At 36.7% G+C, this 14,009-nt stretch overlaps 1 protein-coding gene across 1 annotated transcript in view; it reads left to right on the top strand.

The window, feature by feature from the left end:
* The window catches only part of LOC127440348 (schwannomin-interacting protein 1-like), a 28,020-nt gene extending 14,334 nt beyond the window's left edge, over positions 1-13,686 (top strand). The window contains exons 3-7 of the mRNA XM_051696887.1: positions 2,841-2,958; positions 3,057-3,257; positions 9,879-10,002; positions 10,198-10,291; positions 12,282-13,686. Coding sequence (XP_051552847.1) covers positions 2,841-2,958; positions 3,057-3,257; positions 9,879-10,002; positions 10,198-10,291; positions 12,282-12,372 — 628 coding nt within the window. The 3' untranslated portion in view covers positions 12,373-13,686. The remainder of the gene's footprint in view (positions 1-2,840; positions 2,959-3,056; positions 3,258-9,878; positions 10,003-10,197; positions 10,292-12,281) is intronic.
* The last annotated feature ends 323 nt before the right edge of the window (positions 13,687-14,009 follow it).

Raw genomic sequence — 14,009 nt, 5'->3', positions numbered from 1 at the left:
TATGACTTTCCTCCTTGGAAAACAAATGAAGATGTAAGGCAAAATGTTTGGGACTGGCAGCTTCAGTCACCATTCACTTTCATTGTATGGGGAAAAGGTGCAATAATAGTGAATGGTGACTGAGTCTGAGAATGGTGACATTGTACCTAACATCATCTTATGTGTTCTACAGGAAAAAGGTGTATGGGTATTGAACAACATGAGGGTGAGTAAATGATGGCAGAATGTTATAACACTTCCATATAATGATTATTGTTTTTTTCAGTGTGAACACATTGTTTGTTTGTCAAATAAAGAATAACACATGTATTTTAAAAGGTTTTACTGAGAATATATGTGGGTTTGTCCCATTTGTCACTAGATGACGAAGTATCATGAGGCACTTTGGCTTTGAGGGTGTTGGGATTGCTGCATTTCAGTTTCTCTTCACATTTTAAAAATATGATTTCTAGAAGGTTCCTAGAAAGGACAGCCAGGGCAGGAATGGTCAAGCAAAGAAAAGTCCACACAGTCAAATTCAAGTAAAGAAAATTAGCCAGAAAGAGCATGCTTTTTTTATGTTAGCACTATGTTGTATCACTGCATAAAGGATATTTGCTTTTATTTGATCTTTTATCTTAACTTAACAAGGTACCCCAGAATCAGTCTCACATCAGTGTATAGGGGGAAAATCTTCCAACAATTAAGGTTTAATTATAGAGGCCTAAGTCAGTGTTCTCTAAGAATACTATTTACCACCAAATTTTCTTGCAATTGAAGAAAAAAAAAAAAAAAAAAAAATACAGGAAGTGCTTGCTTCACTGTGGTTCACAAATACTAAAAATGGAACTTTCTCTTTTCAGAGTTTAAATGATTTCTGGTTACTGCCAAATGTAACAAGTCTCAAGTTCTCAGGGATTCACATGGTTTTAGTAATTCACACTGTTATGTGACTACAATAGGTATGTCCTTTAGTGCAAATGAAACTGATGGATTCAAAATTTAAATGCATTCTAAAGAGCCAGTGTATTAATATGGGATCAAAATCCCATCAAATGTATTGCGGTCACGGATCCAAAAATAAATATAGCTGCAAGCAGCAATGCGGATTCCTCCTCAAAATGGCAAATCATTTAAAAAAGGGTTAAACCCTCCCGATGAAGGAATCCTAAAAAACATGTCTTTCTGTCTGAATCCTAAACAAAAATAATTATAGCTATGGCTGGATGTGAACCTCTGACCCTTCAGTTTCCAGCACAACAACTTAACCAAGTCAGCTATTCACATTGCTGGATATTTCTGCTTTCAGATTCTGTATAAAAAATTTAAAAAAAGAACCAGTGGCTAGCATTGTTAGATTTGGCCCAAGTTCAAACAGCTGTAATTCAGTCATCTTTTGACATATCAAGGTGAAAGTTTGCACGGTACTTCAGAGTGATGTCTTCTTGAAGGATGTTAGGTTTGAAAATCCATCAGTCAGAATGACATTTGATTTATTGACACATCTATTTTGAGGCAATGTGGACATTTACATAAATACGTCCCTTTCAGCCATTTTGTATTGTATTCATTTTTGCTAAGTAACAAATTGAAAGACATCAATTCTACACATGGGCACCAAATTTCAAGTCAATTGCATCTACGGTTCAAGAGAAGAAGATTTTTGTAGGTTTTCCCAAATTTTCACTGTACAGGAAAATCCATCATGGCGGACCTTATGGGTCCTTGAGGCTTTTTTGTTCCCCATGAGAAATGAGGCATTTGGACAAATGGTGTGGAAATGCCATCACTTTGAAAATGGGACATTTGGGCATGGCCTGTAGCGCCCCCTATGGGCGAATGTAGGCCATTCTTGGTGTGGGGGTTCCCGGAGACCGGTAGTATCAATGTGCCAAATTAGAAAATTTTGGACTGGTGATTTTGAGATATTGGGGCACAAGGATAATAATAATAATAATAATAATAATAATAATAATAATAAAACCACCAATAACAATAGGTTTCCTCCTACCAGAGGAATCTTAATAATAATAATAAAACCACCAATAACAATAGGTTTCCTCCTACCAGAGGAATCCTAATAATAATAATAAAACCATCAATAACAATAGGTTTGCAATGTATTAATTAACCTGTTCACTGTTTTTACTGTGAGTGTGATGAAATGTCACTTTGTGAGTCCAGTAAAGTCAGAGGGGCACCCCAGCAAAAGGGCAGGGGCTCGAGCCACCCCCTCTGCATGTGCCTGCCGCTCCTCACTGGTTATGCGACTGTAACTACTTGCAGGTTTCAATGTGGTATCCGAACCCGGGTCTCCCACACCCATTGTACATAGGGACCACAGTTTTTCCTGGCAGGCAGCAGATGCCCTTACCTCACCCCAACCTAATCCTAACCATATGGAGCCTGTAAGGCAGAGTAGCCTACTGACGCAATTCGCTTCCGGTCGCAACCACAGGGGAAGGTAAAAATGCTGGAGCCGATGCAAAAACGTCTGATAAGAGATGGCCCTTGTCAGTGAGTCGGAAACAACATGCCGACCTTCCATGTGATCATTTATTTCACCTAACTACTATAGTAAATACAATGTCACAATTTAGCATACAATGTGACAAAGTACAGATATAACACAGGATAACAGGATTGAGGTAAACAACAATGGCCAGCATGGAGATTGAAATTAATTAATTCAATCCTTAACTGTGATTGTTATCTCTCTCCCATCGCATTTATTTTTTTGCCCCACAATTTATATCCTAAATATACAATGTATAGATATGAAATAAGAAAGTCAGCAACAACTGAAATGGCAAATAAATAAAAATAACGCCTTCATCATCTGTGCTCTCTCTGTGCTATAGGCTTCAGAATGTGGTGAACCTGCAGATGTGCTTTGTGAATGACGGTAGCAATGACAGGGACAGTGGTGCAGAGGACAGCAGAACAGAGACCAGCCTGGACACCCCATTGTCTCCTATGGTAGAAACCACAACTTTTAGCATAGCTAAGCACTTAATATTGTCATAATGTCATCCAATTTCAATTAAACTTGTTTGTTTTTCTCTGTCTCATTATAGAGCAAGCAGAGCTCTTCTCTGTCTGACCGGGACACAGGTGAGGAAGATTTAGACACAGAGGATTCAGAATACTGGAGGCTACAGCGCCGGCTGCAGAAGGAGGCCCGTGTGGCTCTGGCTTTGGCACGTCCAATGGCCCGAATGCAAGTGGAAGTGGAGAGACAGATTCAGCTACACTGCAGGTCACCTGTGGCAGACCTGGTGAGTCAGGCCAAAAATAATTCTACATCCCTGGTGAAAAATTAATATACCAAATTGTATTTAAAATACATTTATTTCATGATAAGTATTTTACAAATGCATTATCATATCTATGTACTAATTGAAAGGACCATGTAATTGCACTTATTTCATGCCTTCTTCAAATGCACACAGAGAAACTTTGACCACAACAAATGTAGTGGTAAAGTAATATAGCTTTTACAAATGCAATTAGGGGAAGTATACATTAAGTTCAAATATAGTGTACTTGAAGAAAGTACACTGGTTAGGTGCTTGTTTCCAAGTTTAAGTAAACAACATTGAGTAGTCAGCATGCAGAGTAGGGGTGGACGATATGACCAAAATCATATATCACAATATGAGTAATTTAATATCATGATAACGATATATATCACAATATAGTTAAATTTTTCTGAAAAATCAATAAAACTGTATTATATATTAAGCCATGCTGCAATGTGTACTTATGAGTAATCTAGTCAGTGAATTAAATACTTTAGAAATGAAAACTTCTTCATCTTATATACTGTAATTTTCTCTTTATTTTGAACTTGACAAACATAGTCAAAGTAAAACATAAATAAAATAAATGCCACATTTCAGTCTGATGATGTGCACCAATTTTCTTCTTCTTATTATAATAATAATAATAATAATTATTATTATTATTGTTATTATTATGATTATTGTTGTAACTTTCCTCAAGAAACTTAACATCTACTCAAAGCAGTGCAAAAAATAAAATAACATATAAATAAAAAATCCATAAATAAAACATTTAATTAGGCTCTTTGTGTTTTTAGTAATCTCTATAAAGTAAATATAAAATATCTGAAGGAAAATATGGCTGGTTTGGTTCCTGATATCAAACATCATTTGAACTGAATTTTAGAAAGGGTTTGATGTGTATTTTAAAACCCCACTTGACATCGAGAAAAACAGAATGAGTAACAGGTGTGATCTGTCACTGGAGCACAAATGAAGGGACTGGGATGACTTCAAGAATCACGTGCACTTGCGTGTTTCAGACTGCGTATGCATCACTTGCACAAAACACAGCTGCGTGTGTTTGGATGGGAGGCATGTTTAGAGCGTGGGATGAATGTCATTGAATTTGGTTTGATGGTGGCTTAAGCGAATTTTCATGCCGCAGAAGTGGATTCAGTGTCATTTTTTCTCACGTTCTAGACAAGCTTTTCATCTAATGACTAGTGCAGCTGTCAGTGAAAAACTGTGTTTCATTATTTCTATCAGTCTCACGTGAAGCCCTGACCACTGATATACGTATACGCGCACATGGATAAACCTTGCAAATCGCTGTTTTCTGCTCTGTATCATGCTTTCTGAAGCCAATTCCACACCACGGAGGATGTACTTTTTCCTTCATAATCTCCTCTCATCTTGTCATTCAAATGAATTTGAGGAATTGAGCAATCACACCGCCTCACTACATTTATCCAACAGAGTGCATACTTGTTATGTGCTGTGCACATTTCTCGTGTGGCAATTTTGCATTACCACGATAGAGACGATAATCCAAAATGTATACTGGTTGGCAAATTTCTACCCGTTTATCATGTCTACTGGTATATCACCCACCCCTAATGCAGAGTGTGTTGCACACCCAATTTATACCAGACCAGCTTCCAAAATTGTCAAAATCACTGTGATTAGTTATTTATCTACATAAATAGTAGTCAAAAACTGTCCCCTTACACAGTTCAAATGTTGATGCAATCAAACTAAAAAGATTTAAATCTGCTTCCGCGGAGAGAGACTATGTGCTTGTCATTATTTTCAGTTCACACACACACACACCGCAGCTCAAACATTTTTTTTTTTTTTCAACAAAATGAAATGCTGCCTGTTAAGCCACTGATGATGATTACTACTGAAACACTGAACTGGTTCAACTGCGGGATCTTGTGTATGGGTTCCTTCTCTTTATGTACATGTATCTATTAAAGTCTCAATCAGACAGTCTTTTGTTGTTTGTGTCTGCATTCAACAACATTACGCATGTACAGTTTGCCCTGTGTTATAAACCATTTTTAAAGCAGCATGCTGCATTCGACATTGTGTAACTTGAAGAGGTAAGGTTTGAAGAGGTAAGCCAGGGGCCTTTGTAGATCAGTGATAAGGGTCCAGACAGATGTCTGGATTTTTTCACTTTTCTTTGTTTACCTATTTTAATAAAATGTCCGGTGTTAAAACTACACAGAATTATAGTCCTTTCCAGGAATATACTGCAACATCTGTTGATGTTTCTGCTTGGGGACTTGCTATTGGCTGTTGTGTCTGCATAATTATTGAGGTAGGTCTGTGTAGGTTTTGGGGACTGTTTGTGGGTTTTATTAACTAACTTTTAAAAGTAATTGGGGTTATAATTAAGTTTCGAGTTCCGCTTAATGTTAAATATGTTGTTTTATGGTATGAAAAGTTTTTTTTTATTTAACCAGGTTGAGGTTAGTGTTGCTCTGAGATAGTTGTGATCCTGTGTGACAATGGAAAACTTGAAATAATACTTCAATATTATTGTTGATGATCATTAACAGTAGTGTCAGTCTCACTATGCTTGGTCCCACAAATTTCTTCAAAGTAGAACTCACACAGTGCAAGAAATATATATATCATTGCCAGCTGAAATTCAATTGTGGTGTGGGCCAGCAGTATATTATCAGTATAACATTTGTTACATTAATTTAGTAATGTTATAAATCATTGCTTAAAACATTCTTATTTTCCTTAGCTTTATATTTACCATAAATCATGGTTAAGCTGTAAAATTGTCCTTCTACCCATGTTTTGTTTCTATTATACTGTCCTGCCTGTGATGCCACTGTACAGCACTTTGGTCAACCATGGTTGGTTTTAAATGTGCTATATAAATAAATGTGATATGATTTGATTTGATAACATTAATGTATGTCCAGCACTACTAGAGTGTAATGGAGATGCATTATAAGTTTACACTGAGTCAATTCTGTGTATTTCAAAAATTAAATACAAGGGTATATATTTAAAGTGTACTAAAGTATATTTGAAATAGTTCAATTTTAGCACAACCAAGTATCCTTAACACATCTTTAGTTGCACCACAGCACTGCTTTTGGCAAACTAAAGTGCATTAAGTACAAAATTATTTGTTCCAATTTAGCGGACTTTAAATATACCAGTTTATAGTCTGCCAATAATAAACTTTACAACCCCAATTCTGAAAAAGTTGGTACAGTATGAAAAATGCTAATAAATTGATTTGTAAATTATATTCACCCTTTGCTATATCGAAAGTACTACAACTAAACATTATATGATGTTTTACCTTGTGAATTTTATTGTTTGTTTTTTTTTGTTTGTTTTTTTAAATGTACAGTAATTTCAAATCAGTTGATTGCAACACACTCCAAACAAGTTGGCACAGTCGAGTGTTTACCACTGTGAAACATCACCATTTCTTCTAATAACACTTATTATACATTTGGGCACTGAAGACACAAGTTTGTTAAGTTTAGAAAGTGGAATTTTCCTCCATTCATCATTATGCTGGTCTTTAGGTGCACAATTGTACGGGGTCTTCGTTGCCATATTGTGTGCTTCATAATGCACCACACATTCTCAATTGGAGATGGTCAGGACTGCAGGCAGGCCAATCTAGCACCTGCACTCTCTGATTATTCGGCCAGTATGGAGTTTGAAGTTGTCCTGCAGGAAAATCCAGGGACATCCCTAGAAAAGACGGTGCTGGATGGCAGTATATGTTTCTCCAAAAATGTTACATATCTGTCTGCATTAATGGAACCCTCACAGATGTGCGAGTTACCCATGCCATGGGCACTGACACACCCCTGGCCCATACAGACACTTTTGGACCTGATGCTGATAACAGTGTGGATGGTCCTTTTCCTCTTTGGCCCAGTTAACACGACAGCTGTGTTTTTTAAAAAAAAAAAAGTGAAATGTGGACTCTTCAGACCAAAAAACACAGTTCCACTGTTCTACTTTCCATCTAAGATGAAACCGAGCCCAGAGAAGTCAGCAGTGCTTCTGGACAGTGTTGATGTATGGCTTCTGCTTTGCATTATAAAGCCTTAACTTGCATCTGTGGATGCAGTGGCAAGTGGTGTTGACTAACAAAGGTTTACTAAAGTTATCCCAAGCCCATTTTAATGATATCCATTACAGATGAATGATATTTTTTAAGACAGTGACTCCTGGTTTTTGTCGTCCCCTTTATGCGCCGAGATTTGACCAGATTCTTTGAATCTTTTAACTACAGTTGTGCTCAAACGTTTGCATACCCTGGCAGAAATTGTGAAATTTTGGCATTGATTTTGAAAATATGACTGATCATGCAAAAAAACTTTTTGTCTTTTTACTAGTCTTTTATTTAAGGATAGTGGTCATATGAAGCCATTTATTATCACATAGTTGTTTGGCTCCTTTTTGAATCATAATGATGACAGAAATCATCCAAATGGCCCTGATCTAAAGTTTACATACCCTTGAATGTTTGGCCTTGTTACAGACACACAAGGTGACACACACAGGTTTAAATGGCAATTAAAGGTTAATTTCCCACACCTGTGGCTTTTTAAATTTCAATTAGTTTCTGTGTATAAATAGTCAATGAATTTGTTAGCTCTCACATGGATGCACTGAGCAGGCTAGATACTGAGCCATGGGGAGCGGAAAAGAACTGTCAAAAGACCTGCGTAACAGGGTAATGGAACTTTATAAAGATGGAAAAGGATATAAAAAGATTTCCAAAGCCTTGAAAATGCCAGTCAGTACTGTTCAATCACTTATTAAGAAGTGGAAAATTCAGGGATCTCTTGATACCAAGCCAAGGTCAGGTAGACCAAGAAAGATTTCAGCCACAACTGCCAGAAGAATTGTTCGGGATACAAAGAAAAACCCACAGGTAACCTCAGGAGAAATACAGGCTGCTCTGGAAAAAGACGGTGTTGTTGTTTCAAGGATCACAATATAAAAATAAAATGAGCTGCATGGTCGAGTTGCCAGAAAGAAGCCTTTACTGCGCCAATGCCACAAAAAAGCCCGGTTACAATATGCCCGACAACACCTTGACATGCCTCACAGCTTCTGGCACACTGTAATTTGGAGTGATGAGACCAAAACAGAGCTTTATGTTCACAACCATAAGCGCTATGTTTGGAGAGGGGTCAACAAGGCCTATAGTGAAAAGAATACCATCCCCACTGTGAAGCATAGTGGTGGCTCACTGATGTTTTGGGGGTGTGTGAGCTCTAAAGGCACAGGAATCTTGTGAAAATTGATGGCAAGTTGAATGCAGCATGTTATCAGAAAATACTGGCAGACAATTTGCATTCTTATGCACGAAAACTGCGCATGGGACACTTTTGGACTTTCCAGCACGACAATGACCCTAAGCACAAGGCCAAGTTGACCCTCCAGTGGTTACAGCAGAAAAAGGTGAAGGTTCTGGAGTGGCCATCACAGTCTTCTGACCTTAATATCATCGAGCCACTCTGGGGAGATCTTAAACGTGCGGTTCATGCAAGACAACCAAAGACTTTGCATGACCTGGAGGCATTTTGCCAAGACGAATGGGCACTATACCACCTGTAAGAATTTGGGGCCTCATAGACAACTATTACAAAAGACTGCACACTGTCATTGATGCTAAAGGGGGCAATACACAGTATTAAGAACTAAGGGTATGCAGACTTTTGAACAGGGGTCATTTATTTTTTTCTTTGTTGCCATGTTTTGTTTTATGACTGTGCCATTCTGTTATAACCTACAGTTGAATATGCCTGCTCACTCATGTTTTCTTTAAAAATGGTACATATTATACCAATTCTCCAAGGGTATGCAAACTTTTGAGCACAACTGTATAGTGTGCACTGTAGAGACTGAAATGCCCCAAACCCTTCCAATTTGCCTCTGGGGAACATTGTTTTCAAAGTGCTGGTTTATTTGCTTAAGCATCTGTTGGCAAATTGACAAGTCTCAAATGATCTTTGCTCTTGAAGGACTAGGCTGTTTTTGGAGGCTCCCTATATATTATGACACAATTGCCTCACCTGTTTAACATCTCCTGTTTCACATCGCCTTGTTGTTTCAACTTGTCAAATTGTTATTAGTCTTAAATTGCCCGTCTCAACTTTTTTGGAGCGTGTTGCAATCATCTGATTTGAAATTACTGTCCATTTAAAAAAAAAAAAGAAATCACAATGAAAAACATCATATAATGTTCAGTTGTAGTGCTTTCAATATAGCAAAGGGTGAATATAATTTACAAATTACTCCTTTTTTTATTAGCAGTTTTATACTGTCCCAACTTTTTTGGAATTGGGGTTGTAATATACTTAAGCACCCAAGAATAAATTGTGCTTAAGTATATTATTTTTTCACTAGGGATTTGTTTGCAATAGACAGGAAACACCAAAGGTTCTCATTAAGATTACAGTGCATGGAATTATTGAATGCTTCTTTCCCAAAGCTTGTTTTATCATTGCTTATTTTTCAATGCAGAGAACTTGCTCTTCTTACTTGTTAGAGAAAAAGCATTTCACCAGTCAATTGGAATAACTCAATTGTTTCCATGTGTTATAGTTGCCTCATCTGCCACACATCAGTGAGAGTCTAATGAAGAGAAATCTGAGGCCAGTGGACATGAGAGACATGAGTCTTGGTCAGTTGCAAGTCATCACCAATGATCTGCACTCTCAAATACAAGGTAAGGGACTGGACTGTTTTATCAGCATCAAGATTTTAGACTAAAATTCACATGACTGTATAAAGGAAAGAGTATACCTTTATGATCTTTTAGGTTTCACTATGGATGAACACCTATCACCTTCCCATACACATACTTTCCATGAAGTTTAGTCATGTTGTATTATAACTCTTATTGTTTGGAATTCAATTGCAGGTCTGAATGAGGAGCTGGTGCAGCTGTTGCTCATGCGAGATGAACTGCACATGGAGCAGGATGCCATGCTGGTAGATGTGGAGGATCTTACAAGGTTAGGCCTTAATCCAGAACATTTGGTTAACAATGAAACTGCAGATTAAATAATAACCTACAGTCAAGGCATTATACACGGTGAAAATTAAGATATTCAAGGCACCATTTGGGGCTCCTCACATGCCACACAGATATATTTCAAGGGCCTCAAAGTCTTTCCCTTATCATGAGGTTACTGAAGAAACCACTGATAGTCCTTAGAACTCTTGTAGATACTAAGAGTACAGTCAAAGTCTTTCTTACAAGTCAGTCCACTGTCCGCCATCTTTAGAATGGTCTCGGGAGACTATTTCCAATCATGCCATTGCAGCTCCTATATACTTGAATGAGGGGACACTGAAATCTGATAGTGTAAATGTTGTTTTCTGAGTGCAACTAGAATAAATTACGATCAAAGAACATATTTAAAATCAGCAATAAAATTGTATAATATTGGAATCATAAATTCTTTACCTCATTTTATTTTACGCTTAAACATGCAATTTTCCCGGCTTGTATAGCTAAGACACATGCGCGTTATGAGTTGATTGACAGGCGACGTCTGTTTCTGAAAGGTGATTGGCTCTTTTACCTTTAAGGCGGGACTTCCTTTCTACATCCATTGACCATTGATTGCTAGAGCTTCTTGGTTGGGTATTCCAATTTCACCCACTATTTTAAATAGAAGTGAATTAAATAGAAGTGCTAAATAGTCTCTGGCACAGTATATAGTTCATTGTATTAGAACAACTAAGTACAACTAAAAGGGTGTCTAGAGGATCTTCACACTCAAACAAAAATAACCCCCCCATTAATCAAAACAAGCAAGTACAACCCCCCCCCCCCCCCCCCCATTATTTATACCATGATCAATGGAAAATTGTAAATGCTTCATGCTGCAACCCCCCCATTTGGATATTTTGGCAAAATAGTCCACATTAGTAACTCATTTATAGATTGTCATTGTTACCAATCAGTGGTCAACATAATTTCAAGACTCACATGTCCTTGGCAAGCCTAGGACTAAAGGATTAATTTATATAAATGATTGCCGTTATAAAGAAAAATACTAGCAAGTGAAAAGTTCTGAACCGATTACAGTATAATTATTGTATTTCACTACACACACACACACAGACGTGTGTGTGTGTGTGTGTGTGTGTGTGATTCCACAACTATACATAAACCATATCAATAAAATATCTTACCTGTTGAGTAAGAAAAAAGCCATCTCTGGGTCGCTTTTAAATCCTTTCAGATCTCTGAGTTGTCACCACCTCTGAAAAGCCAAGCCGATGTTGATTCGGGTTGATTCGGACTCTGTCGCTTTCTCTTTTTGCTTGTATACTCTGCTCTGTTCAGGGTTTCTTTGATTTAACAACCAGTGATTCCCCAGAGATTTGCCATTTTTAATGATCCATGGTCAATTTTTCTCATTCTTTGTGACAACAAACTTTCAGCTTCAGCTACTTCCACACCATACAGTAACCGGAGCTTATTTTCTCTGTGTATGGATATGACCTCAACACGCACGGGCGAATGACGTATGTATGCAGTTTCCTATGAAATCCATCCCGACAGCTCTAAAATATAAATCATTATTATAGGTTTATCAAAGTGTATTTGGGTAAAGACATGGTCTGGAAGATAGATTATTGTTGCACTCTCTCATTAATAACATGTATTTATTTTTTTAACAAAAAAAAAAAAAAAACATGCATAGTGTAGCTTTAATAATAATAAAAAACTAAATATTCAAAGCTTTATTAATTTACATTTATTAAACATTACACAATTTAATTTGATGGAAGTTTGTTAAGAAACTGAAATATAAATCTTAAAAATAGGCTAGAACATTTTTTTGATTTTTTGGGTTCTACTAGTCTGGCAGCCAAGGAACCCCGAATGGAGCCTTGAGAGTATCTTTTAACTTGTACAATGATAGTCTTAAAGTTCCAAAGAGTGCAGGATTCATATGTATATAAGATATGTATCATGTTTTTGAACAGGCATGCACATAGCCAGCAGAGGCACATGATGGAGAAATCTCTGGCCAAAGGCAAAGGAGCTTGCCACACTCGCTGTGATTCTCCATACTGAGGCAAACAGAACAGGGGCCAACCACTTGTGTTTCACTATATGATGAAGCAGTGTACTCACTATAGATCCTTCAGTGCAACTAGATGTGTTTTTATGTTGAAAGCTTTGTGTGGATGTATGTTAATTATACATGCTATAAGTGTTCATGCATGCCCGCATCTTAGCTGAGGGTTACACACTCACTTTGCAGAACAGTTCATCATACATAATATATAAATTAGGAAGTAACATAAAGAATCATGTGACATGGATTTATCAATGGGATTTCATATTGACAGGTTGGATCTTTTCCTGTGATTTCGGTACTTTCTGGTCACTCATGGACCATTCTAGTTGCACTCAGAAAACAACATTTACACTATCTGTCAAATAGTAAACTGCTTCTCTGTGCAGATTATTGCTGGATTTGCTTATTAACCTGCAATTTCCCTCCCTGTGGAGAAATGAAGTTTACTCTGATGCAGTGTTTGCACTGGCTTATTTTCTGTGTATGGAGCTACCTAAAAATATGGAAAAATAACCAAAACTGTTGAAAGGTTTGAATGGAATCGAAGTATTAGTAAGGTGATGTGAGCATTGTAGTTTTTCTATATTTGTTTGGAAGAAGCTGCCTGGTGTGGAGGTAACTGATTCCTATGTTCACAGTGAACTATAATGTCAGTCTTTTAAGAATGTATATTTTACTTTTACATTTAAAAATTACATTTCCTGTTTCACAGAAATGTAAAAGGAAATTATGAACTAACAAATGACTTAACATGGGCCAGTATGACTTTTTAATGTTGTCATCATCTGTTGTTGGGTAGTTGGCACATAACATGCCCATGTTTTGTTTTTTTTGTTTTGTTTTTTTTAATCAACATTAAGATTTTAGTTTTAAAAAATTTAATTAATGGAAATTGTATATAGAAGTTTTCCACCATATTTGTATTTATTTATTTATGACATTTACTAGTTCATTTTACAGTGAAGGGTCCTGAGGGGCGACAAATGCACTTTTGAAAATACTAATATTCCATGTAATCTCTCATTTAATATAAGTCCAGATCTGTGTGCATAGTAATTATTAAAGTAAAATAATTATTTTTAAAAATAGTTTTAAATGAAGTTTGGCTTGTCTCACTGCAGGACATGTCAACTTCCCAGAAGTATTTCATGACAACTACCTAATTACACCTTAAATACTCATTAAGTGCAGTCACAAGGGATAACAAGAGAATCAAAAACTAGCAATTTTATCACTCAGCACCAAACAGGTGTCACTGTGGTTTGTATTAGGTCAGCCTGAAAAGTGAAAGAAAAAAGCAATAAATAAAAAAGAATTGTTTAAAAAATAGAAAGTGTGTCTGTCAATTCTTTAAGTTCACTTTATATTATCTGAGTCTTATCACTAAAACCACCATAGTGTTTTAACCCAGCAATGAATCTCAAAACACATTGTCATTGAGTACTAGCATACAAAACCTAAACTGAGAGTCGAGCTGTCTGTCTCTTTCTGATACCAGAGAGGAGAGCCCATTACCACAACATGACATAATTTTCATGAGATATGACATGTTTACTTTTGCAAATGATCAATATGTCTACAAGAAAAATAAAAAACGTATTTTAATTGGCATTCCAACATTGTTGCCTAC

Source organism: Myxocyprinus asiaticus, chromosome 5 (assembly GCF_019703515.2).
Source record: "Myxocyprinus asiaticus isolate MX2 ecotype Aquarium Trade chromosome 5, UBuf_Myxa_2, whole genome shotgun sequence".
In the NCBI taxonomy this organism is placed as follows: Eukaryota; Metazoa; Chordata; class Actinopteri; order Cypriniformes; family Catostomidae; genus Myxocyprinus; species Myxocyprinus asiaticus.
The sequence above is the reverse complement of the archived record's forward strand: the minus strand, read 5'-3'. Positions and strand labels throughout refer to the sequence as shown.